This window comes from Pristis pectinata, chromosome 4 (assembly GCF_009764475.1).
Source record: "Pristis pectinata isolate sPriPec2 chromosome 4, sPriPec2.1.pri, whole genome shotgun sequence".
NCBI classification, from domain to species: Eukaryota; Metazoa; Chordata; class Chondrichthyes; order Rhinopristiformes; family Pristidae; genus Pristis; species Pristis pectinata.
The window spans coordinates 93,771,690-93,795,979 of NC_067408.1; the positions used below are offsets into that span (position 1 = coordinate 93,771,690).

The following is a 24,290-nucleotide window of genomic DNA, read 5'->3' on the forward strand; positions in this document are numbered from 1 at the left end:
GATAGTGATAGGCAGATTCGGGGCAGGAGGAGAGAGCAGATCCATTGGGGGATGGGTCAACGGTAAGGTGGAAAAGGGGTAGAAAAAAGAGAAGCTAGGAAAGGGAAGAAAAGAAGGGGCATGGTTGGGGGGTTTGTGGGGGATTACTTAAAGTGGGAGAATTCAATGTTCAATGAAACCAATGAAAATCAAGATGCTGAAAATCTGAAATAAAAACAAATTGCTGGTAAGCTCAGTGGGTCAGGCAGCATCAGTGGTGAGAGAAGCTGAATTAATGTTTATGGTCTGAGACACTTCGTAAGAACTGGGAAAGAGAAAAATCAAAGTAGTTTTCAGGTCAGAATTTGTGATGAAGGGTCTCAGTCCTGCAATATTAACTCTGTTTCTTTTTCCACAGATGCTTGACCTATCCAGTGAATTACTTGCTAAACACAAGAGGGGTTCATAAATTCTAGTACCCAAACAAAGTGACCTTTTTGGCTTTAGCATGAGAAATGTTGAGCCTATTTCAAAAATTGGCCATTGTACTAAGAATACATTTTAAATTGTGGGAAAACTTGTATTCTGATTATTTTTAATGTTTTATCATTTTTTACTAGAAATAAGAAAATTAACAGCTAGGAGAAGGAATGTGGAAGGGAAGCTTGAACGGCGTAGCCTCATAAAAGACTATGCAAATTATGGTTCGCAGGTTTATGCACCTATTTCTCGAATTGGCCAGTTTCCAGACCAGAACTCAGAGCGATTTGTTGTGAAAAGCCATTTTCTATCCACGTATGATGGTAAGTCAGTGCTATGGTAATGTATAAATGTGTATAGCTTTTGGAGTCTATTTCACCCGAATGTCTGAAAGGGAAAACTTTATACAGTCATTTTACAAAAATGTCAAATAGATTCCAGAAATACGAAAGAAAATCTGAGGGAAGTGAAGAGTCACTTGATTTTAAATAAAAGAAACAAACCAACTGAGATACTCAGCAGGTCAGACAGCACCAGTCAATAAAACAATTTTCATTGGAACAATTTTCATTGGGACAGGACCATCTCATTCAGCTATTAGGATCAAATCCCGATTGATCTGTACCTCATTTAACTGCCTTTCTCCATATCCCTTAAAACTCTTACACAAAAAAAGTATTGATTTTAATATTGAAAATACCTCTCGACTCATGAAAGAGAAAATTCCAATATTCTAATACAATTTTTGCTGGAGACATTTAAACTGTATTATCTGGTAAATTTTTCCTTGTATCTCCTTTTGTGAGTTTGCTGGCCAAAGCTTTTGAGATGCCTGTCCTTCACTTTGTTATTAAATTTTAACCCATTTGCAATAAAGACCAATATTCCATTAGCGTTTTCATACGTGTTAACATTTAGAGGTTTAAGAAAATAGTTGACCCCCCCCTCCACCCACCACTGCAATATCGACCCATGCCCCAATCAGACCGACCCCCTACCCATCAGTGTACATATTGACCCAGTGATTGGCCCAGACTTCAACCCGCTTCCTAATGGTGGCCTTGATCTTCTTCTCACTCACCTTCACCAACTCCCACCCTTGCCTGATTCCAGACCTCGACCTGATCCCGTTTCCTGATCACCCTTCACCACAAATCCCTGCCCACACCATACCTCAGCAGCTCATCCATTTGGCCACCTGACCCAACACACTCCCCCAGTTAGGCATATAATTTGCCATCTTTCCCTTCCCCGATGTTTCCAGTCCTGGGTGGCACATTATCAGTGATGGAAAAAGTGCAACACCTGTTCAGCAGCAGGCCCCGGGCAATAATAAAGTTTGCCACAATGACCCACAGTCACATGGTTTGCTGCACTGTTGTGGCTATTTGCATTTAGGCAGACTATAATTTCTAGCAGTTACACTGGGAGACACAAGTAATTTTTCATTTATATTCCATTTGATTGCTGCTGATACAAAGGTACCAAATGGACATTCCACTGCAGGTTGTTTTTGTTGGAGGATAGAAATTAGTCAGCTCCCATGCTAAACTGGTTGACAGATCAAGTTTGGGAATGGGACAGAAGTAATCCCAGAGCAGCTTCATATAAGCTAGCTCTCAGCTTCTCTCTAGCTAACAGGCTGAGCTTTTTTAAACTGGACTCGGTCCATAAAAATTATAAACAGGAGTATAAAAAATGCTAGGCTGTTTACTCACTTTCCAACATTCCCTTTAAGTACCAAGTGTAGGCTGCTCACTGCCCGGTCCAAGTAGGAGCGTAAATCTGGGAATCACGCTCTGCCTATTTGAGGCAGAGTGTGATTCCCAGCTGGGGCTTTAAGAACAAGTTTATATAATTTAAGTTGTTCCAGCCACCTATTTTTTCAAATGAAAATTAGCCACGTTGGCAGTTTTTTAAAAAAAAAAATCTGCTTTTACTGTTTTTATATGTTAGAATCAAGCAAAAATCTTCCTCCACCGTGAAATGTCTGATATTTTGAATGCAGCTGTGCATAATCTGATTCTGTATTACCATTTGAGGAATATCTTTGACACTGTGGGAATGCTAGCTCTGTATGAAATGGTAAAATTCACCGGAGGACAACCAAAGGATGGTCAATTGGTCCAGCTTCTTGAAATATTCTCTCCCCAGCCAGTAGCACCTACCAATGTATCTGGAAATAGAGATAACCACACCCAACTCTGACAGATGCTTAATATAAACAGAGGAGCCATGTCATTTATTTAAATGTTGACTTAACATTATCATATGATTTCCGTTCAGCCATATATTTCTGCTGTCCAAGCACCAGAACAGTTTTATTAGCCTTTGCATGAGAAATGCTTTTCTGTGGCATTCTGATGGCATTTTCATCTACATACTCAATACATAGTTCTCTGATATTCTACACAATAACTTGTTATAGATACCGGCAAAATTACTGGCATGTGCTTGTTGTGCATATTAGAAAGCTCTACGTCTCCAAGCGGCTGATTTTCCCACTATTAAAATTAATTGAGGGGAAAGCAACAAAAAGGCAGCAAATCACTTTCCAGGCATTCCCAGTCTGTTGATAAACAAATCCTGGGTATGCCTGCAATGTTGATGTGAAAGATCTCAGTGACCTGATAACTCCACTGAAAAGTTAAAGGATATCCACATGTTCTACAAGCCCAGATCATGAAAGGCGCAAAGAAAGAAAAAACAATGCATATAATTAAGCTCCTCTTCAAAATAAAATGAAAGGGATATTTATTGTTCACTAATAGTTTCAAGCTGCTTCAGGCCTGTACTGCACATTTTAAAAATGCTTTAGGTCTGCTAGATTTGGAGGACTCGCTGCCTGATTTTGTTACTCAACCACGTATACGAGTTCAGAGACCAAAACTTACAACAAAGGATGGCTTCTTGAAGTATTCTGCTCGAAAGGAAGTGGAATTGGCTAAGCTTCACAAGGTACACTTACTGAAAAGATGCTAGCTCGGGGGCTTGTTGACTCTGATTTTGTAATGTTAGTTTTATAAGTTTTGAGGAGCTTGCCAATACTTAAACATTCAACCATGGATTTTTATTATATACCACTTACTTAAGTGGTGCACAACTGATAGTCTCTATTTTAGCCCAGCTAAACAACTATTTCACACTGCATTTAAAATTCTTACTGGGACTTCCATGCATGTGATAAGCCAGTTCACATAGATGATGTCAGTAGGCACTTAGCCCACTAAAAGTGCCACACATCTTTCAGGTTAGAAAACACTGTGGCTAACTCAAAGGAAATGAGTTTTTCGCAGTGTCCTCATACACTGCACTGGCACTGCTTGAAGCAGTGATCAAACACCTTTGCCTGCGCTTGGGAGTCTTTTGCATATCAGCTTGAGAGCTTGCAGGCACCACAGAAGGTGAACAGTAACAATTCTGAACTTTAGGTGAGCGCTGAAAAGCTTGTTTTCACTAGTTATTGGCTCCTTGTCGCCAGAATCTGTGCTTGACAACTCTAGCTAATTAAGGCATTGTGCCTGGAAAGGGTACCCACCAGTTTGAGTTGGGTGACCATTCCTTAAAACATTATTGTGCAGGTAGAAGATAAGTGACTATAATGTTTGACAAGAGAGAGTTGCCTTGATGGAATTTTCTCTGTGTGTGTGTTTTTGTGTGTGTTTTTGTGTGTGTGTGTGTTTTTGTGTGTGTGTGTGTGTGTGTGTGTGTGTTTTCCTGCAGTAGTGAGTATCTGAGGGAGGGGGAGGGACACATAACTTGCATGTGTGTGTGCATGTGCACATGTACTTGTGTATACTTAAGTGTGTGCTATCAGATGTAGGGGTGTTGCAGCACTGGTGAGTGTGGACATATTGCAGTGCTGATATTGTCAGATACTACTTGGCCAAACCAGAGAGGTATTGGCACCAGATCTATGATGGTAAAGTCCTGGTATCTCTCACTCTACTCATCTCCTGCTGATCCTACTCTATTTGGTGGGGTCTTTTGGTATCTCCCTGCACTCTTGACTTCATCAACCAAGATAACCAGTCATTTTAAAATCTGGCAATCTGCTCCCAGCCCAGCTGAAGATAACCATGGAACCACAAAGTGAGCCTGAGACAGTGCAGACCTCTCCTTTAAAAGAACCAATCCTTGATGCATCTAATGTAGGTTCAGTTTCCTGGTGCATGGTATTCATTAGATAACTAACACTGAATGCCCTGCTATAGAGAAATCAAGATACTAGGCATTCCTTTGAGCCTGAGACAGTGCAGACCTCTCCTTTAAAAGAACCAATCCTTGATGCATCTAATGTAGGTTCAGTTTCCTGGTGCATGGTATTCATTAGATAACTAACACTGAATGCCCTGCTATAGAGAAATCAAGATACTAGGCATTCCTAAACAAGCACAAGCTCGTTCTTGAAAACCATGTTAGAAAATTAGATTTGGGTAAGAATGGAAGAAAAAGGCACAGGTCTCCCACACAGCTTGCCTGATTTATTTTATGGCAAAAGAATTTCTAGGCAGGTCACTACAGCCACCATAGTATAACTGCTTAATCTGGTGTTGCCTGATAGGCCTGCCATTTTAGGAGAGAAGTTCATTAACAGAGAATCTGTGATTATAAACGGAAAGATCTGCTAGAGAGGTCAAATTGCAGTTGAACTGTCCAGAAAGAAAGGAAAACTAAATAATAAAAGTTAGTGAGGCCACATAAGTGAAAAACAGCAATGAAAGAAAAGAAAGCAAAATTTGGTGCTTTGAGATAGGACATTCAACCTACTTAACAACAATTATGATATTATTTAAGTGTGGAAAGCTGTGAATACCTTATTCAATGCTTTGGTTGATTAATTTATTTTTTTCCTATAGATTGATTAAACTTGTGTTGGCCAGTGTTACCAATTAGAATTTTAGCAATGGCTCAACTATTACCTTTAAGAAGTATTTTGCTTCTTCCCTTGTCCTTTCTCCCAGCACTGAGGTTGATTTCAGTTTGGATCCTCACCTCTGCTCCCTGCCCCTCACCCCAACCGTATCCTTTTCCCTCCTGCAGCCATCCTCCCCATTTACTCCATTGAGTAGGATTCAGACTTCAGCCCACTTCTTGCATGGGCATGATTTTGGGCATTTCCTTCCCCTCCCTCTCTCTACCTGAGAAAGCTTTAATCATTTACTCTTCCCACCCCACCCAAGAGGATTTGACCCCAGTGAACAATGTCTCCACCCCTGCCACAATCCTCTTCTGGGCAAGATTTCTTCTCCCCATTCAACATAGTATTAGATCTACATCACCTCCCCAGGCAACAGCACTTCAGCCCACCATCTTGATGAAGATCATTCCATCTTTGTTCCCTATTCCTATTACCTTCTCTCCTCTCCCTTCCTTCCCGCTGTCCCCCCCCCAAGTCCATCCCTCTCTACTAACTTTAGGCACATTGTTTGGAAAATATTATTGTTTTTACTTAGCCTAGATTTAAGAAATATATTTTGCACTAATAGAGAAGTACTGTATGATTCAATGATGGTGAACTTAATCTTAACTCAATTATTTAAAAATAGTGGGAAGTAAACTAACAACATCTTTACCTGTAAAACTCAGGCCATACAGGATGCAAAATTTAAAGGAGAAAAGCTGGAAAAGCCTCTTCGCTTTTTGTTCAAGATTATTAAACCTGTTCCTCGTCCTCCAACACCTACAGTTGAACCACCGCCTGAGGTAAGAACAAAGCATAAAATGGCTACCCTTCAATGGCAATGGTATCTTTTTTAACAATTTATTTTCCAAGACAGTTTATCCTTAAAATAAAGAAATGAAAATACTTATTTACAGAGTCTGACAAAAATGAGCTTGCATTGATCTATAAATAATATGCCTGGAGACCTTGATTTGGCATAACAGGAATTCTTGAATGATACTACGTTGCATTTACTGAAAAAGGACATTTGTACAAGAGGGAGCACAAATCAAACTGACTAGACATTCATGCCTCACACAAGCCTTCTTCCACCAATTTTCGTCTAACTTGATCAACCTATCTTGTCCCTTGCTCAGGTTTATTTAACATTCCCTTAAGTGGTATTGAGATGTACTAAATGATGGAACAGCTTCAAAAGGCCGAGTGGCCCACTCCTGCACCTATTTTTCTATGTTAATGATAGGATGGATAGAAAAAAAAATGTGGAACTGCAAAACAATTTGCCTGATATCTGTTGTTAGCAAAATGCTGGAATCCATTGGCAAGGTCGTGGTAACAGGGTAATTAAAGAAAATACTAAAATTAATGGACAAATCGACATTGTTTTATGAAGCAAAAATCATGTTTAATAAAGTTTTTTTTGTAGATGTATCTAACAGGGCAGATAAGAGAGAACTAAGAATACTCTATCTTTGGATTTTCAAAAGGTATTTGGCAAGGACCACACAAAAGACTAATACATTATATGCAGGCCAGAACTTGCTGGAAATGCTGCCACTTCTGTGCCAAACTGCTGACGTTTCTCATCATGTGTCAGTAAATTCAGGGTTCCTATACCAATGTGAAAGTCTGAAACTGACTGGCTACTCGTTGCTGGCATTTTGTTATCTGCACTTGAATGTTTTTTCAAGATTTTTTAATTAAAATTATATGTAATGATGAAGAGGAATTTACCAGTCACATTTTGTTGAGGAGTATCTCTCTAATACATGAAATGTTGAATGATCACAGTACTCCAAAGATATTTATAGAAGTGCTGTGAGCTAAAAGTCCAGAATCTGCAGATAGCAAGCAAGTCAGCTGTGCTCGGCATAAGTTTGATGTTTAGTATTTGCGTCAAGTGGAACCATCAGCAGGACTTTGCTAGGAGGAGCTATCCCAATTCTACACAATGATGAGGCTTCTAAGACATCAGCGCCATTGCATTGAGCAATGGAGGTGGTGCCAGAATACATTCTACTTCATCATCAGAAACATTTCCAAACCTGTTAAACATTGTTCAATTATTAATGTTAAAAATAAATCTAAAAATACTAATATAGTTACCCCAGCCCATTTTTTTTCTGTTGAAATCAAAGAATTATGGCCAGATTGTACAACAATAATACTGAGTTTCCATTGCCTGGAGCACAGATTAGAAAAATACCATGAACAGCTGGCAGCAGCTTTTGGACTTCTACATTCAAGTGAAAATCCTGAAGTTGCTGACTATTAGTGAGGAAATGTTGGCAGTTGGACAAGTCACTGCTGACTATTCAATACAAAATCTGAACCAGTTACTTGACAAAGTATTGAGTGATAGCGCCATCTTAAGGAAAACAGTCCTGCTGCATGCAAGCATGCACTGCTTTATTTACATATCTCCTGATGGAAGGGAGATCATTGATGAAGCAGATGAAGATATCCTGGGCTGGGATGATTAACTTCCTAACAACCATAATGTTTCTATGTGCAAGGTACGACTCCAAGCCATTGGAGTACTTTCTCTCTGATGCCCATTGAATTTGATTTTAACAAGGCACCTTGATGTGTCGAGAACAGTGACTTGCATCTAACCTCTGGAATTCAGCTCTTTAGTCTATTTTTTTTGGGACCAAGGCTGTAATAAGTTCTGGAGCTTAGTGGTCCTGGCAAAACTCATTTGGGAATTGGCAAGCAGGTTATTGGCGAGTTTTAAAAAAAACCTGCTGGAGGAACTCAGAGGGTCAGGCAGCATCAGTAGATGAAGGGTCTTGACCCAAAACGTCGACTGTCCACTTCCCTCTACAGATGCTGCCTGAATGGCTGAGTTCCTCCAGCAGCTGGTTTTTTCGCTCCAGATTCCAGCATTTGCAGTCTCTTGTGTCTGTATTGGTGAGTAAATACTGCTGACAGTGACATCTTTTATCACTTTGCTGCTGATTGAGAGTAGACTGAGTTGGGTGGTAATTAACCAAATTGGATATATCCTGTTTTGTGAACAGGATATTCCTGGGCAAATGTTCACATAGTTGGTTGGATGGCAATGTTGTGGCTATACTGGAATAGCTCGGCTAGAGGTACAGCTAATTCTGGAGCATAGATCTTCAAAACTACAGTAAGGATGTTATCTGGTCTAAGTCTTTGCTGTATCCAGTGCTCTCAGTCATCCTTAGCACATCAAGTGAATTGAATTGGTTGAAGTCTGGCTTCTGTGATGGTGAGATATCAAGAAGAATCCAAGATGGATGATGCATCCTGCGCTCATAGCTGAACATGATTGTGAATGCTTCAGTCTTGTCTGTAGCACTCACATAGTGTTTCCAGCCATTGTTGAGATTGGGGATATTCTTGGAGTCTCCTCCTCCTGTTAACTGTTTATTTGTCCACCAGCATTCATGACCATTTGTGCCATTTGTGGTGATGCTTCAGTCTGATCCATTGGTTATGCAATAGCTTTGCTCTTTTTTTTTACATGCTGTTCAGCACATGCAGCTATGCTGTGCTGCAGCTTCACTAGGCTGGCACTTTGATCATTTTTAGGTATGTTCCCTGCTGCCTTTCTACACTCCTTGGTAACCTAGGATTGATCCCCTGACTTGATGGTAATGGTAGAGTGAGGAATATGCTGAGACATGAAGATAAAGATTGCAGTGGTGTACATTACTGCTGCTGTTACGGTCCATAATGCCTCATGGACATCCAGTATCGAGCTGCCAGATCTGTTCTAAATCTATCCCATTTATCTCGATTGTAGTGCTACACAACTCAACGAAGAGTGTTCTCAGTATGAAGACGTAACTCTGTCTTCATAAGAACTGTATAGTGATTAATTCTATCAGTGCTTTCCAGATCCATTTGTCAAGGTAAGGTACCTACTTGATGAAAATCAAAAAGACTGCAGATTCTGGAAAGCTGAACTAAAAACAGAAAATGCAGAAAAGTCCCTACAGGTTGGACAATATCTGTAGAAAGAGAAACGGTTAAGGTTTCAAGTCTAAGGCCGTTCAGCAGAACTAAAAAAGAGAGAAACTAGTTAATCTAGATAGCGGAGAAGTGGGTGATGACAATGGCTGGTACAAGGAGAATTTCTCTGATAAGGTGAAATAATGAGGCCATATAGCTGCTTTGTCTGTGTAATGTGTTGCTTATGTGGTAAAGTCTGAGTGGTGTTGTAAGGTCTGGTCTACTGGGACATACTCAGCACACCAGGCAATACAATTGAAAGAAAAAAGGTTTTTAAGAAAAAAGGGCAGGCAAAAGGCTGGCACTATCAAGCTATGCTTGGTGAAGTCCCCTGCCCAGACTACATTCTGTACCCTTCCTACTGTCTGTGCTTTTGACAAGTGTCATTCAACATTTAGGAGTACTGATTTATCAGGAGGTGGTAATCAGGAGGAGGTTTCCTTGCCCACATTTAGCATGATGTCATGAGACTCCAAGAGGTCTGGAGTTAATGTTGTGGGTTTCAAGGGCTTTCCCACCCTCCAGTAGGTCCATCCTGTCAGTGTGACAGGAGGTAGCCAGAGATGGTGATGGGGGAGTCTGGCACGTTGTCTGCAAGATATGATTCTGCGAGTACAACTGTACCAGTCAATTGCTTGACCTGTCTGTGGGATGGGTCTCTCAGATAAGACACCAGTTCCTGGATGTCTGTGAAGAGAACTGTGCAAGGTCATCTGGACTGGGAGTTTCTTTGCAGTGTCTGAATTTGGTGCCAAGGTTGTTTGTAGGTGGTTCATCTGCTCTTCTGTTTAAACATAGCAGTACAAGGTTGCTTCAAAGGGAATTTAAAAGTTAGCTATGTGGTCTGTGTTTGGAGTCACAAACAGACCGGATTAGGTAAAGAGGGCAGATTTCCTTGCCTGAAGGACATTAGTGAGCCAGATAGGTTTTTACAACCATCCAATAGCTTTTATTGTTGTAATCACCATCAGTGCTAAAACTAATTGTTATTGTTTATCCACATTCCAGATTACTAACTGAATTTATATTCTACAGCTGCCATGGTGGGATTTGAACTCTGATATCTGGGCCCTATGTAAAAGTAGTATAATGTTTTTACTCCAGTATTCAAAGCCAAGCAGGCACGTGAGCTACTCTTCCCCATGGTCTGACTGCACTCCCATCATGCCTAGTGGCTCACTGCCTGCAGACTCTGCCACTAAACCATCTTGTGCTGTATGTAAAGTGCCAGAAGTTGAGCTGTGAATGCAATTATTGAATAGTGATCCATTGTCATCTTTACGCTTTTTGACTGGTCCTCTCCAGGTGGTGGTATTTGGGTCCTGAAGTAAGAAAATCACTTTGGGGACATTGTGAGGGGACGAGGAAGCTAAAATCATCTGAATCTTATCAGGGAAGAGTAAGTTTACTATGAAGGATATGTGGGGCATGAGGATAGGTAGAGCATCGTTTTTAAGGATTGCTGATTTTCTATCATCAGTGGCCATTTTATCACATGCTTTCATACACTGTTGAATTTCTACCCATAGAACTATACTTCTAAGCCTTTTTTTTAAAAAACACAATTTGTTTTTGGAGAAATTCAAATAATGGACAATGCATTCACAGAAGACCTACACTATCTGTTCTAATTTCTCATTATTTCAGGGAGAGGAAGAAAAGGAACTAGCTGTCATTTACCTGCAGAAATTAATAAGAGGAAGAGCTATTCAGAATATGGTAAGTTTTTATGAGGTATTTATGGATTATAAATATAGATGTATTCTAGTTAAGTATTGAAATTTATCAACATGCACTGTTCTGTCCTTTGGAAGAATTTGAGGAACTATATCTTAAACTGTGAGAAGAGAGCAACACTATTGTATCTTATAATTGTTCAAGAGAGCAACACTATTGTCATCTTATCATTGTTGAAAACAAGTTGATTTTTGTCATTGGAAAATTTTTGCATAATGGTAAAGGGATATCTTGTTTGTTTCACTTAAATTTATACTGTGTGCAGTCCGGTCATTTGATGCATACAACATGGAACTGGAATATTGGAATAAAACGGTTTGAAGTGAAAGATAATTTTGGTAATCTTGGAATTATGGGAGAACACTAACATGCCAATATTTCTGTAGATGTTTGAAGGCAAGGAGAAGCGTATTGAGCTGCTCCATGAACTTCGCACCACTCACGCACTCCAGGAGGACAGGCAGCTAGTGAAGGAAGCAGAAAAGCAGGCAATATTAGCCTTGCAGCAAGAACGAGACTTAAAGCAACAAAAGGTAAAGCAAAAGATTTGTAATATTTAATGGAAATTACTTTTGTTGAATCATTGTTAAGCTTGCTTTGTTACATGTAGGGCTAGCTTTGTACATCAAACTAAAGATCAAGTATTGAAACCATGACTGGTTTTCCTGAATGTCATTGGCCTAGAGCTAATTTTTCTGAAGACAAACCAACTTGATAAAGAAATCATCAAACAGGCTTGGGATATTTTATGTGCTTGCAACATATTTCATATGTGGGTCCTGGTCTCCTTTTGTAACTAATAGTATTCTTCTATCGCAGAATGTATGTGTGCATGCTGCCTTTAATTTTGGATGCTTTGATGTTAATTTAGTGCCTTTAAAATGGATGTTACACATCAATTATCTAATCCAGTCTGTTTCTGGTGGTCCTGATATACATTATCAAATAAAGTTCAGGGCATTTAGCAATTTAAAATTGATGTACAGAGGAATCTTGGGGTCCAAGTCCAAAGTGGCCACATAAGTTGATAGGGTGGTGAAGCTGGCATATGGCATGCTTGCCTTTAGTTGAGGCATTGAGTTCAAGAGTCAGAAAGTTATGATGCAGCTTTATAAAACTCTGGTTCAGCTGCATCTGGAGTATTGCATTCAATTCTGATCACTGCCATTATAGGAAGAACGTGGAGGTATAGAGAGGTGCAGAAGAGGTTTACCAGGATACTGCCTGGATTAGAGGGCATGTGCTATAAAGAGAGGTTGGACAAACTAGGGTTGTTTCCTCTGGAGCGGCAGAGGCTGAAAAGAGACCTGATAGAAGTTTATAAAATTATGAGAGGCGTAGACAGCCAGTATCTTTGCTCAGGTTGGAGATGTCTAATACTAGAGGGCATGCATTTAAGGTGAGGAGGAAGGTTCAAAGGAGATGAGTGGGGCAAGTTTTTATTTTACAGAGTGGTTGGTGCCTGGAATGTGCTGCCACGGCTGCTGGTGGAGGCAGATACGACAGAGACATTTAAGAGGCTCTTAAATAGGCACATGAATATGCAGAGAATGGAGGGACGTGGACCACGTGCAGGCAGAAGGGGTTAGGCATAATCAGTTTAATTAGTTTGGCCAAACATCATGGGCCGAGGGACCCATTCCTGTGCTGTACTGTTCTATGTTCAATGTTGATATTTAACTGAAGAATAGAAATAAAATACTAAGTTGAATCTTGCCTAGATCAAACTATATTAATCTTTTGTAAATGGTTGTTTTTAAAACAAGATATAATGGATTCTAGTTAGTATAATTTCTTCTTCTTTCTCATAGCATTCCACAATGGAAGACTATCTCTCACACATGGAGGGTCGTGTACTTGCAGATATGTTTGACTTCCTGAATAAGGAGCTTCAGCGATTACAGGAGGAGCGACGTATTCATGCAATAGTTATGTTAGCTGAGCGCCGTCGTCGGATCAGAGAAGCAGAAGAGAGTGGCTTACGTCAAGTTGAGCAGAGGCGCAGAAGGGAGGAGGATGAAATTTTCAAACAGGTCAGACATATGCAAATAAATTTGCAGTATATCAAATGGGTTATTAGTTTGCAATTTTTGTGTCACACATGTAAACAATTCATGTCAAATCAGGAAGGAACAGAAATGAAAGAATGTATTTGCATTATGCTTTGCAGCCAAAGTATTTATGAACTATGTTCACTTGTAATTCAGGAAATACAGCAGCTAAGCTGTCCAGGGCCAAGTCACACAAACATCATGTGATATTGACTAGATAATCAGTTTAGCAATGTTGATTAAGAAATAAATATTGACTGGGACACCAGGGAAAACGTGCTTCTTTGAAAGATTGCCATGGGATCTTGTAATCCATTTTAAAAGGTAAACAAGACCTAAGTTTAGCATTTCATTTCCAAAGATGTCACCTCCTGGCATTATCCTGCTCCCTTGGTACTGCAAAAGTGTTGGTCTAAATTTTGTGCAGGAGTTCCTAACTGGAACTTGAACTCACAATCAGCTGAATCAAGTAAGGATGCTAACTAGTAGTTTGGAGGTAAAAACAGAATATGCTCAAACTACTCAGCATATCATGTTATATTGGTGGAGAATAAAAAAGGATAATCATTTCACACATTGACTTTTCATCAGCTACTGAGTGTAGCTTGTTTTTAATCTAAATTTTCACCGACTGCAATTTTTTTTGCCTTGCTGACACTAAAGCTCATAATACAAAATGGAGTTGTAGAAATATGAACCCATCCAAGTCTTATCAATACTTTATTTGGAGTTTCAAAAGTACATACATTACCATTCCTGTGCAGTTTACAATAATTTTTTCTATCTAATCTTTCAGGATGTGGGTGTTACTGTCAAGGCCAACATCTGTTGCCCATCACTAATTGCTCTTGACAAGGTAGTGGTGAGCTACTTCTGTGAACCTCTGCAGGTTCTCACATAATGGTGATGGAAAGGAAGTTCCAATATTTATACCCAGCTGATGATGAAGGAATAGCAATACATTTAAAAGTCAGAATGGTGTGCAACCTGGAGGGCAACATGTAGGTAGTGGTGTTCCCTTGCAACTGCTGCCCTTGTCCTTCTTGGCGGTAGAGGTTATGGGGTTGGGAGTGCTGTTGGTCTGCCTTGGGTGAGCACTTTGCAGTTGGTACACACTATAGCTGTGGTGCACTGGTGGTGGAGGGAATGAACTTTAGGGTGGTGGAGTGGCTGCCAAGCATGCAAGCTGCATTACCTGGATAGTGCCAAGCTTCTTGAGTGCTATATGGCATGGACAGGTTGGGCTGAAGGACCTGTTTCCATGCTGTGTAACTCCATTGGAGTCTATCGCAGCTGTAATCATTACGCAGTTGACCTGTGCCTTGTAAATGCTGGCATGGCTTCGAGGTGTTAGGTGTTGAATCACTCACTGCAGAAAATCCAACCTCTAACCTACTTTTGTAACTACAGTATTTGTGTCTGGTCCAGCTGAGTTTCGATTTAGTGGTTACCACCTCCACCACCCACGCCCCCCCCCCACCCCCAACTTCCCTCCAGAAGTTGATGTTATGAAACTCAGCAATAGCAATGCCACTGAATATATCGAGTAGGTGGTGAAACACTCCCTGGTCTGACTTGATCATTTTGTGGTTTGAATGTTGCTTTCCACTAATTAGCTCAAGCCTGAGTGTTCTCCAGGTGCTGGTGTGGACTGCTCCATTTGCAGAAAAATTGTGAATGGAATTGAATATTGTGCAGTAATCAGTATATTTCTCTACTCCTGAACTTATGATGATGGAAGGTCATTGATGAAGCACTAGCCTGATAATCTCCTGCAGAGATGTACTGAGGCTGGGATTACTGACCTCCAACAACTACAGATACAACTCCAACCCTTTTCTTTTATGCCTCGGTGAAATGACGCCTTGGTATCAAGAGGAATCACTCTCATCTCACCTCTGAAATTCAGCTCCTTTGTTCATGTTTGGACCAAGGCTGTGATGTCTGGAGCCCGGTAGCATTGGTGAAACTTGAAGTTGGCATCAGTGAGCAGGTTATTGGAGAGAAAGTGCTTCTTAATAGTATTGTTCATGACACTTCCCATCACTTTGCTACTGATAGAGTGTAGACTGATTGGGGGGATAATTAGCCAGATTCGATTTGTCCTGCTTTTTGTGAACACGACATACCTGAACAATTTTCCACATTGGTGGATAGATGTAGTGTTATAAAACCATCCTGGACCAGTTTAACTGGAAGAGCAGCTGGTTCTGGAATGCAGGGTCTTTGTTATTTCAACCAGGGAGTGCTCCCATAGCCTTTGTTGTTTTTAATGTTTATATCCACTTTATAGTAGCAGAATTGCATTAATTAACAGTTTGAAAATTTAAAACATTATGCTCAATGCATTCTGTCTGTAATCACTTCTTGACAATAAAACATTATTTCATATTGTCAAATATAATTTTGCTGCTGATGAAATGTCCCACCTTGCTTAAAGCCTTTCAGGAAACCTTTCATTGCAACATTTTACCACCTTAAATCAGGAGAGTGATATTCAATACTACTTGATGCAAACAACCAACTTTGATAATGGTTAGAATAGCTGATTACATAATCATACACACTGATTTGTGTGATGGGAACAATCAGTCTGAAAGTTAGGATAGATTTTGTTGTGGATAAAAACATGGACACCAGCAAGCAGATGACCAAATCAACAGCCAAGGATGCATTGAGCTGAAAGAAAAGAGAGAAGACGCAACAGTGCAGTTGTAAGCCATGGTGGCAGAGCTTTCCTGGGGAAGATGCAGAAAGATGTGGTCCTGAAAGGTGGTTTGAAACTGTCTGTGCCATGGATATAGAAACAGCTTTGTCAGTAATCAGTACTACGGGAATAGAGAGTTGATGGGAGATGGGAAGGTCAAAGGAGTGACCATGAACATGAATAAAATAATTTTTATGGGAGGACAGGATGATAGTGAATGCAGGGGTAAGGAAAAGTGAGTGAAATTCTTAGAATGAGTGGTTGGTCAGTGCATGAAAGAAGAAAATAAGGATATCAAGGGAGAATTGCCAGGATAGGGCATGGGAGATGGTGGACAACAAGAATTTTTAAGTGAACAATGAAAATCAGAAAAACTGCAGATGCTGGAAATGGCAAATAAAAACAAAATGTGCTGGAAAAACTCAGCAGGTCACATAGCATCTGTGGAAAGAGAAACCATTAATGGTTCAGGACTGGAACCCTTCATCAGAATTAAAAGTGAAAGCTAATAGTGTGAGGCATCTTTTGTCCCCAAGCCTGTCCTCAAGCAGTGGATGGTTTTGACAGAGGAGAATGGTATCAGGTCCTGGACCCGATTTTTCACCCCCCCCCCCCCCCCCCCCCAGCATTTTCTGTTTTTATTTTAAAGTCAACAATTGGAGTGGTACAGAATGGAATACTCAGTTGAGTATGGGGAGAACGCAGGATACATCTGGCATTGAGGAGCATCCTGATTTGCATGGGGCAGGTGATGGTCAGTTTGGGGGTCTCTGATAGTTGTTGCTATCCTTGAGCCAAATTCCATTCAAAGTTAGAATGTCAATACATCTATCTAAAATGGGTTTTAGATATTCTGATCTGTCAGGTAAATCCAAAAGAGAGTGATGGGTGGTGCGAATACGTGGGGAAGGAAATTAGTAACATTAGCCCTCAGGCATTTTGTTGGAATTTCGAAGCCATTAGAATTTCGCTTTCACCTGATGATCACTTGCAGTATGTTTGTATTTAAGCAGTACATACCTACCAATTAGTAACACTTGAAAATATAGAAAAAGAAAGTCAAAGGGAGGATGTCTTTTGTCAGCCTTATTTGAGTTATTTTGAAGATTAAATTATTTAAATTTTAAGAGGATAATTACTTCATGATTACTGTTTTTAATGTAAAAATTCTATTTCCTGACAGTAGTTAAACCACTTATAAGAGACAGTATTCTTCCCATATTTTTTAAATAAATTAAAAACCAATTAGTTGAATTTCGAAGCACTAATTATCATCTTTGTTTCGTTGATTGTAATTAGAATGTCTACAACATTATTTATATAGTGCCTTTAAAGCAGGAAATTGTTCCATGGTACTTCATGATATTGGAATCAAATTAAAGCCAAAATGTCAAACCAAGGAAAATGGAAATAAAAAACAGTGACAAAATGTTGGTGCAAACAGATGGATATTCAAGGTTTTGTTTTTAGGCAGTGAAAGGAAGAACAGTTTCACTGGCTTTATCTGTTGGAATAACCTGTTTGCCAGTCTTGGAACCAAGAGATTTGGAAATACTCAAGAAAGGGATAGTTTGAAGTGGGCAGTGTTGTGGGTTGGAGAATGGATCTGAAATAGGAAGAGATGAGGCAATGAATATGTTTAAACAAGAGCATGAGAATTTTTTTTTAAATTGGGACACGGGTATTGATAGTCACTGGTTATTCATTTGAATGTAGATTATATGGCTGTGAATAACAAAGGTCAAATTGGAATGTAAATTACATTTTGGTTAATGATGTGCTTGCTGGGATCTTTTAATTATCTGTTTTTAAGTATCTTTGGTTTTAAATGTTTTGAAATGTTAGGAACATACAAAACCTTTGGAAATCCTTTGAAGCTTTGGCAGACAGCAAAGATGGGGTTTTACCCAGAGAAGTTTCATAGACAGAGAGTTTGTTCATGATCTGAATTTGTGGTTTGAGGTCCATGCACCACACAACGCCTTGTCAGTCATCTTTGGGACCATCTCAGCCAGCAAGATGGGCCATAAGGACTGAGATCTCATGTGGTCAGGGGTAGTCTTGATATGTTCAGCAGTGTAAGCGCCCCACTCGTTAAAGCTTGGGCTAGTGTAGGCAATTGAGAACAGTGTAGGCCTGAAGGGAATTGGAGTGGCATAAATAGGCTGAAGAGCTTTGGATGTGTTGAACTTTATAGTAGGTGGGAGGTCAACTAGGATCAGGAGAGCACTAGAAAAGATGGAGATTTAAGCATCAGCTGTCATGTGTTAAGGGTGAAATGCATGTTGTTACAGATGTGAAAATAGAAGATATTTTTAAAGAATAGGGTTTGCAGTCAAAACCTCAACCTGGAGTTAAATAGAAGCTGACTCTTCATGGCCTCAGCATGCTGTGTGTTGGCTTCTGTCTTCCCGGTTTTTTTACCAGCAGCAAATTGTAGCTCATTCACCACGGGATGTCAAATATCACAGAAACAGGAGGTAAATCGAGAGAGATGGTAGAGCTTGATGTCATCAGAGTGCATTTGGAAGCTGAGCCCAGATCAACATTGTCAACAAGGGGTAAGTATAAATAAGGGCAGGAAGGACTATCCTTGGCAAACTCTGGTGTGGAACCTGAAGGGGGAGCTATTGTTGGAGATTCTTGGACTTATAATCAGATGGATAAAAGCAGAACCAAAGATGGTCTGCTGTGGCTCACCAAGTGACCTATTTCTTGGCCAATAAAAGTATATAGTTCCTTAACTATCTTGTCCATTTATCCTGCTAGGTTGAAGATGTTGTGGGCAAAGTCCCTCTATTCCAAAACATTTCTGAACACCCTAACATCTGTTGTGCACAAGATAGATTTAAAAAAATATAGACATTTAAAAAAAACTGACATAAAGGCACAAAATGCTGGAACTACTCAGAAGGTTAGGTATGATCTCTGGAAAGAAAAAAAAACAGATAATACCAAGTGACCTAACCTGCTTTAGTCCACTGTGTCCTCACCAAACATCCATCTGTAAATGATCACCTCCTGAATCATGCCATTTTAGTGGCTTTGAGCCTCACAATGCTCTGAGGTGATAACAACTACTGATCATCCTCCTGAAATCTGAAACTCAAGCTTTGTGAGGGGCAGGTCAGATCTTACAAATTTGATTGAATTTTTTTGAGGAGGTGACGATGATTGATGAGGGTAGGGCAGTGGATGTTTTCTACATGGATTATAGTAAAGCATTTGACAAGATTCCTCATGGTGGGCTCATCCAGGAGATTAAGATGCATGGGATTCATGCATCTTAATCTTCTTGGTAGATTGGATTCAAAATTGGTTTGGCTATCGAAGGCAGAAGGTAGTAGTGGAGGGGTGCTAATCTGACTGGAGGTCTGTGGTGTTCAGCAGGGATCAGTGCTGGGACTTCTGTTGTTTGTGAAATATATAAATGACTTGAACGAAAATGTAGATGAGCTGATTAGTAAGTTTGCAGATAGCACAAAAATCAGTGGAATTGTGGATAGTGAAGAAGGTTTTCTAAGGATACAGCAGAATGTAGATCGGGGGGGAGTAATGGCAGATGGAGTTTAATCTGGGCAAGTGTGAGGTGTTGCACTTTAGGAGGTCAGATGTAAGGGGAACATACACAATAAATGGCAGGGCCCTTAAGAGCACAAATGTACTGAGGGATCTTGGGGTCCAAGACCATAGCTCCTTGAAAGTGGCAACACAAGTAGGTTGGTAAAGAAAACTTATGGCATGCTTGCCTTCATCGGTTGGGACATTGAGTATAAGAGTCAGGAAGTCATATTGCAACTGTATAAAACTTAGGTTAGGCTGCACTTGGAGTATTGTGTTCTGTTCTGGTTGCCCCATTACGGGAAAAATGTGGAGGCTTTGGAGAGGGTGCAAAAGAGATTCACCAGGATGCTGCCTGAATTGGAGAGTACTTGCAATAAAGAGAGATTGAACAAACTTGGATTACTTTATCTGGAGCAGTGATGGCTGAGAGGAGACCTAACAGAAGTTTATAAAAATTATGAGAAACATGAACAGGGTAGATAGTCTGTCTCTTTCTCAGGGTAGAAATGTGAGATACTAGAAAGCGTAGCTTTAAGATGAGAGGGGGAAAGTTTAAGGGGGATGTGTGGGGCAAATTTCTTTGCAGAGGGTGGTAGGTGCCTGGAACACGCTGCCAGGGGAGGTGATGGAAGCAGACACAGTAGTGGCATTTAGACAGACTCACTAACATGAAGACAATGGAGGGATATGGATCCTATGCAGGTAGATAGGACTAGTTTCATTAGGCATCGTGGGCCGAAGGACCTGTTCCTCTAGCTATGTTCTTAAGCTCCTCTAGCTAACTTGACTTGTATGTCAAAAAACATGCTGGAGCAATAGGGAATGCATTCAAGTGGATTGAAATACCCTATCACATTGCTAGCTAAAAATTTGCAAAGCTCAGAATACCAATCGGCAGATTCTCTAAACCTTGTTTTCTTTATTTTATTTTTTGTTTACAAAATTGGTTATGTTTAATTTTATTTGACCAGATGCAGCAAGATCTGGACTCACCATATGTGGAGTCTGCCCATCTGGACTTTTACATCTTTTACATTTATAGAGGGCCAAAAAAGCTGTTCCACTCAAGATGGAGTAGGCTCTGAGAGGAGAGTAGCCCTCGGGCAGTGTGCTGCTGATACCTGCCTCCAGAACAGCCCGATAACCTTAAACAACTGACAGCTATCAAGGGCATTTGAATTGTTTTTAAATATCTATAGTTGTCAAAGGTATTTAAATGTTATTCAAATAAATGTAATTACAAATATAAAAATTGTTATAAAATATTAGTGGTCCTGTAAAGTGTTGTGTATATGTATGTGTGTGTATCTATATACATATATATATATATATATATATATAAAAAAAAATTAAACCTGGTAAAATAATTCAGAAACTTGTCTTTCCCCAGTGTCAGCATGCTCATTCATACTCCAACGAGTCTGGACATAAAGTTGAGGGGTCAGATGAGTAGTGCATACAGCCCTCCTCTCTGTCACAACAGTACACTGCCATTGTACTCTGAGCCCAGTGGTAGAGGTGGTGGCTTAGCTAAGCAGATGTGGAAAACCAAGACAAGTTGAGCTGTGAATAACTGACAGCTGGTGGTTCCGTATGGAATCAACTTGATTCAACCCAGTAATTAATTCTTGTTCAAGTTGTTATGTAATAGCTTTATTTAACCCATTAGCCTAACAAAGATAATCAGAAAACCTGTCTTACCAGTAAAACTCAAATAATCTATCTGATTTGTTTGGAAATCTCAGTGATTCAACATCTGGCTCACTGGGTGTTGATTCCTCTGATCCCTTTAACAGACGGGGGCCCTGGTTCCGACACTCCCTTTAACATACCGGGGCATCATTCCAACACTCCGTTTAAACTCACCAGGGCCCTGATTCATGTGGCCCTTTTAAACTTGCTGGCTTTGCTGGAAATTTTAAAATACAACTCCATAACATTTTTTTAAAAAGTGAATTTAAAAATGTTTGAATATTACTTGAAATAACATCCAATGGTCTGGAAAATCTGAAGGTCTAGTACAAAAGTCCCAAGTGTGCTGGATTCATTGTCCTCACCAAACAACCTGCATGGTCCTGTCCAGTGTTGTTGGTCTGATTTTTTTTTGCTCTTTGACTTGAAGCTACATGTTCCCACTGCCTTTGTAGGTAAGTGGATGCCCTGAAATTTGGCCTCTTATTTTACCAGCTCTTATTCAGTTTTTCTCAGGCCCATTGTTCCTTCCACTGATATTAGGTAATCAACCACACTTGTTCAGAAAGTAGAGTCATAAATATGGAGTTTCTTCTTTAGGTTTTAAGAAATTTGAATGTTTACTTCTTTCTTACTTTTTACACTTCTAATTGAAATAACAGTCATAATTTCCATCCATTTTTTCTCTCTATTCAATCTATCTTTCCACTTTCATTTCTTGCTGTATCTAACCTGATATTGAATTCATCCAATTTAATTTACACTCAATCATTCCTTTTATTTTACATTCTATAGATTGCTTTAGGTAAGGAAATAGCCTGATGGTCCTATTGCTACCTAGTTGTAAATGATCTCTTGTTCTTGCTGTATTATTAGCTTTCATTTCCAACAATGTTTTAGAGAAAACATTTTTAAAGCATTGAACACATCCAATTGATGCGGCACAATGTAAAATTCCCTGAGTAAGCAAAGTCTGGCCTATTATTTTTAAATTCACTGAACTAATTACTGATAAAATATATCAAAATATCAAGGTACGGACTGAAGAAATATAGTTGTTAGTGATAGAATACAATTGAGATTGGATTGCTGGAATTTCGGCTTGGCATTTCAAGTTATTTTGCTTACAACATACATTACAGAATATTTACTTTCTCATTAAGGGATACTACTTTCATTTAAGAATCACTGTGTCATTGCACACATCAGGCTTGCGGTTCAATCTGTGGTGACGTGGAATGTAAGTAAAGAATGGGACTGAGGTGGAGGAAGACTGAACATGATACCTGAGTGTGTCTTGAGGTGACAATAATTAGAAAATTATTAATACCCCTGCAGTTCAATTTCTGACAAAGGGCCTTTGACCCGAAGTGTTAAATCTGATTCTCTCTCTTTAGATGCTGTCTGACCCACTGAGCATTTCCAGCAATTTTTGTTCTAATTTCAGATTTCCAGTATCTGCAGTTTTTTTTATTTTCATTTCAAGAAAGTTGCCTGGTGCAGACAATCTCAATGGGTAAACAAGAAAATTGTTAACGTAACCTTTTGGTCTCTTACTAACTAACTTGAATGTTTTTCTATCATCCTTTTGTGGTACAGGTTATTAAAGTGCACCAGACCACAGTGGACTCTTATTTGGAGGATATCCTGTTGAAATCCATGCAAAATACAGCAGAAGATCAAGCACGCCAAGAGATCCGTAAAATGGCTGATGAAATCAATGACATTGCCTATGAAATGGAACAACAGTATGTAGCTATTAATTACTTAATTTTTTTGCATTTAAAATTGGCTTTGTATGAATTTCATTAATCTGATTGAAATACAAAGCCAGATGTTGGGCTTTTCTGCCTCTTATACCAGAATTCCCATCTTTAAAGATCATTGTATCTAAATGAAAATTACTTTGGCCTGATACTCTTTACAAATGTTATCATTCAGAATATATTTTAAGTTTACTTTAGTCCAGTATATTTCTCAGTATTGCACTACATCCATCTATTCCACCAACCTGTTTATATTCCTCTGCAATCTTCCTCACAGTTTGGCATGCCTTCTATTTTTGTATCATTGGCATATTCAATATCATTCCTTTTGTGCATATATCCAAGTAAATTCTATCAATGTAGAACAGAAGATGTCAGCACAAATTACTAAAGCATATTACTCACATTCTGCTAATCTCAAAAATATTATTAACTTCGCTTTGTCTTTTCCGCATTTCTGTCCATGCAATTGCATCATGTTTTTTTACTGTGGAAAAGGATGTAGTGAATTCAAGAAGGAGATCAAGGATATCCTGAAACATATAGACATTACGAAAGAGGAGGTATGGGCGGTCTTGAAGAGCATAAAGGTGAATAAATCCCCAGGGCCTGACCAGGTGTATCCTAGGATGTGGTGGGAAGCAGAGATTTTTTTTGTATCTTTTTTTGGGTGAGGTACCAAGAGACTGGAGGATGGCTTATGTTGTGGCTTTATTGAAGAAGAGCTGCAAGGACAAACCAGGGAATGACAGGCTAGTGAGCCTAACATCAATAGTGGGAAAGTTACTGGAAGGGATTCTGAGATACAGGATTTGCTTGCATTTGGAAATCGAAGACTGATTAGGAATAGTCATCATGGCATTGTGTGTGGGAAATCACGTCTTGCACATATGATTGAAGAGGTGACCAAGAGGATTGATGAGGGCAAGGCGGTGGACAGCATCTACATGGACTATAACAAGACCTTTGACAAGCACCCACACAGTAGGCTGGTCCAGAAGGTTAGAACACGTAGGATCCAGGTATAGCTAACCAACTGGATACAAAATTGGCTAGATGGTAAGAGGCAGAGGGTGGTAGTGGAGGGCTGGTTTTCAGACTGGTGGGATTGTGCCACAGGGATCAGTGCTGGGTCCCCTGTTTGTTATGTATTTTAATTACCTGGATGAGAATATAGGTGGCATGATTAGTAAGTTTGCAGGTGACACCAAAATTGTCATTTTTGTGGACCGTGAAGAAGGTTGTCTAAGGTTATAAAAGAATATTGATCAACTGGGAAAGTGGACAAAGGAAAGACTGATGGAATTTAACTCAGATGGGTGTGAAATATGTATTTTGAGAAGTAAACCGAGCCAGTACATACAGGTGGGGCCCTGGGGAGTGTTGTTGAACAAAAAGACCTAGGATACAAGTACATAGTTCCC

The 24,290-nt window shown here is 39.7% G+C and overlaps 1 protein-coding gene across 1 annotated transcript in view; it reads left to right on the plus strand.

Moving 5' to 3' along the window:
• The window catches only part of cfap91 (cilia and flagella associated protein 91), a 64,203-nt gene that overhangs the window by 36,139 nt on the left and 3,774 nt on the right, over positions 1-24,290 (plus strand). Inside the window, exons 9-15 of the mRNA XM_052014465.1 lie at positions 600-782; positions 3,278-3,417; positions 6,049-6,165; positions 10,997-11,068; positions 11,473-11,619; positions 12,898-13,119; positions 22,700-22,848. Coding sequence (XP_051870425.1) covers positions 600-782; positions 3,278-3,417; positions 6,049-6,165; positions 10,997-11,068; positions 11,473-11,619; positions 12,898-13,119; positions 22,700-22,848 — 1,030 coding nt within the window. The remainder of the gene's footprint in view (positions 1-599; positions 783-3,277; positions 3,418-6,048; positions 6,166-10,996; positions 11,069-11,472; positions 11,620-12,897; positions 13,120-22,699; positions 22,849-24,290) is intronic.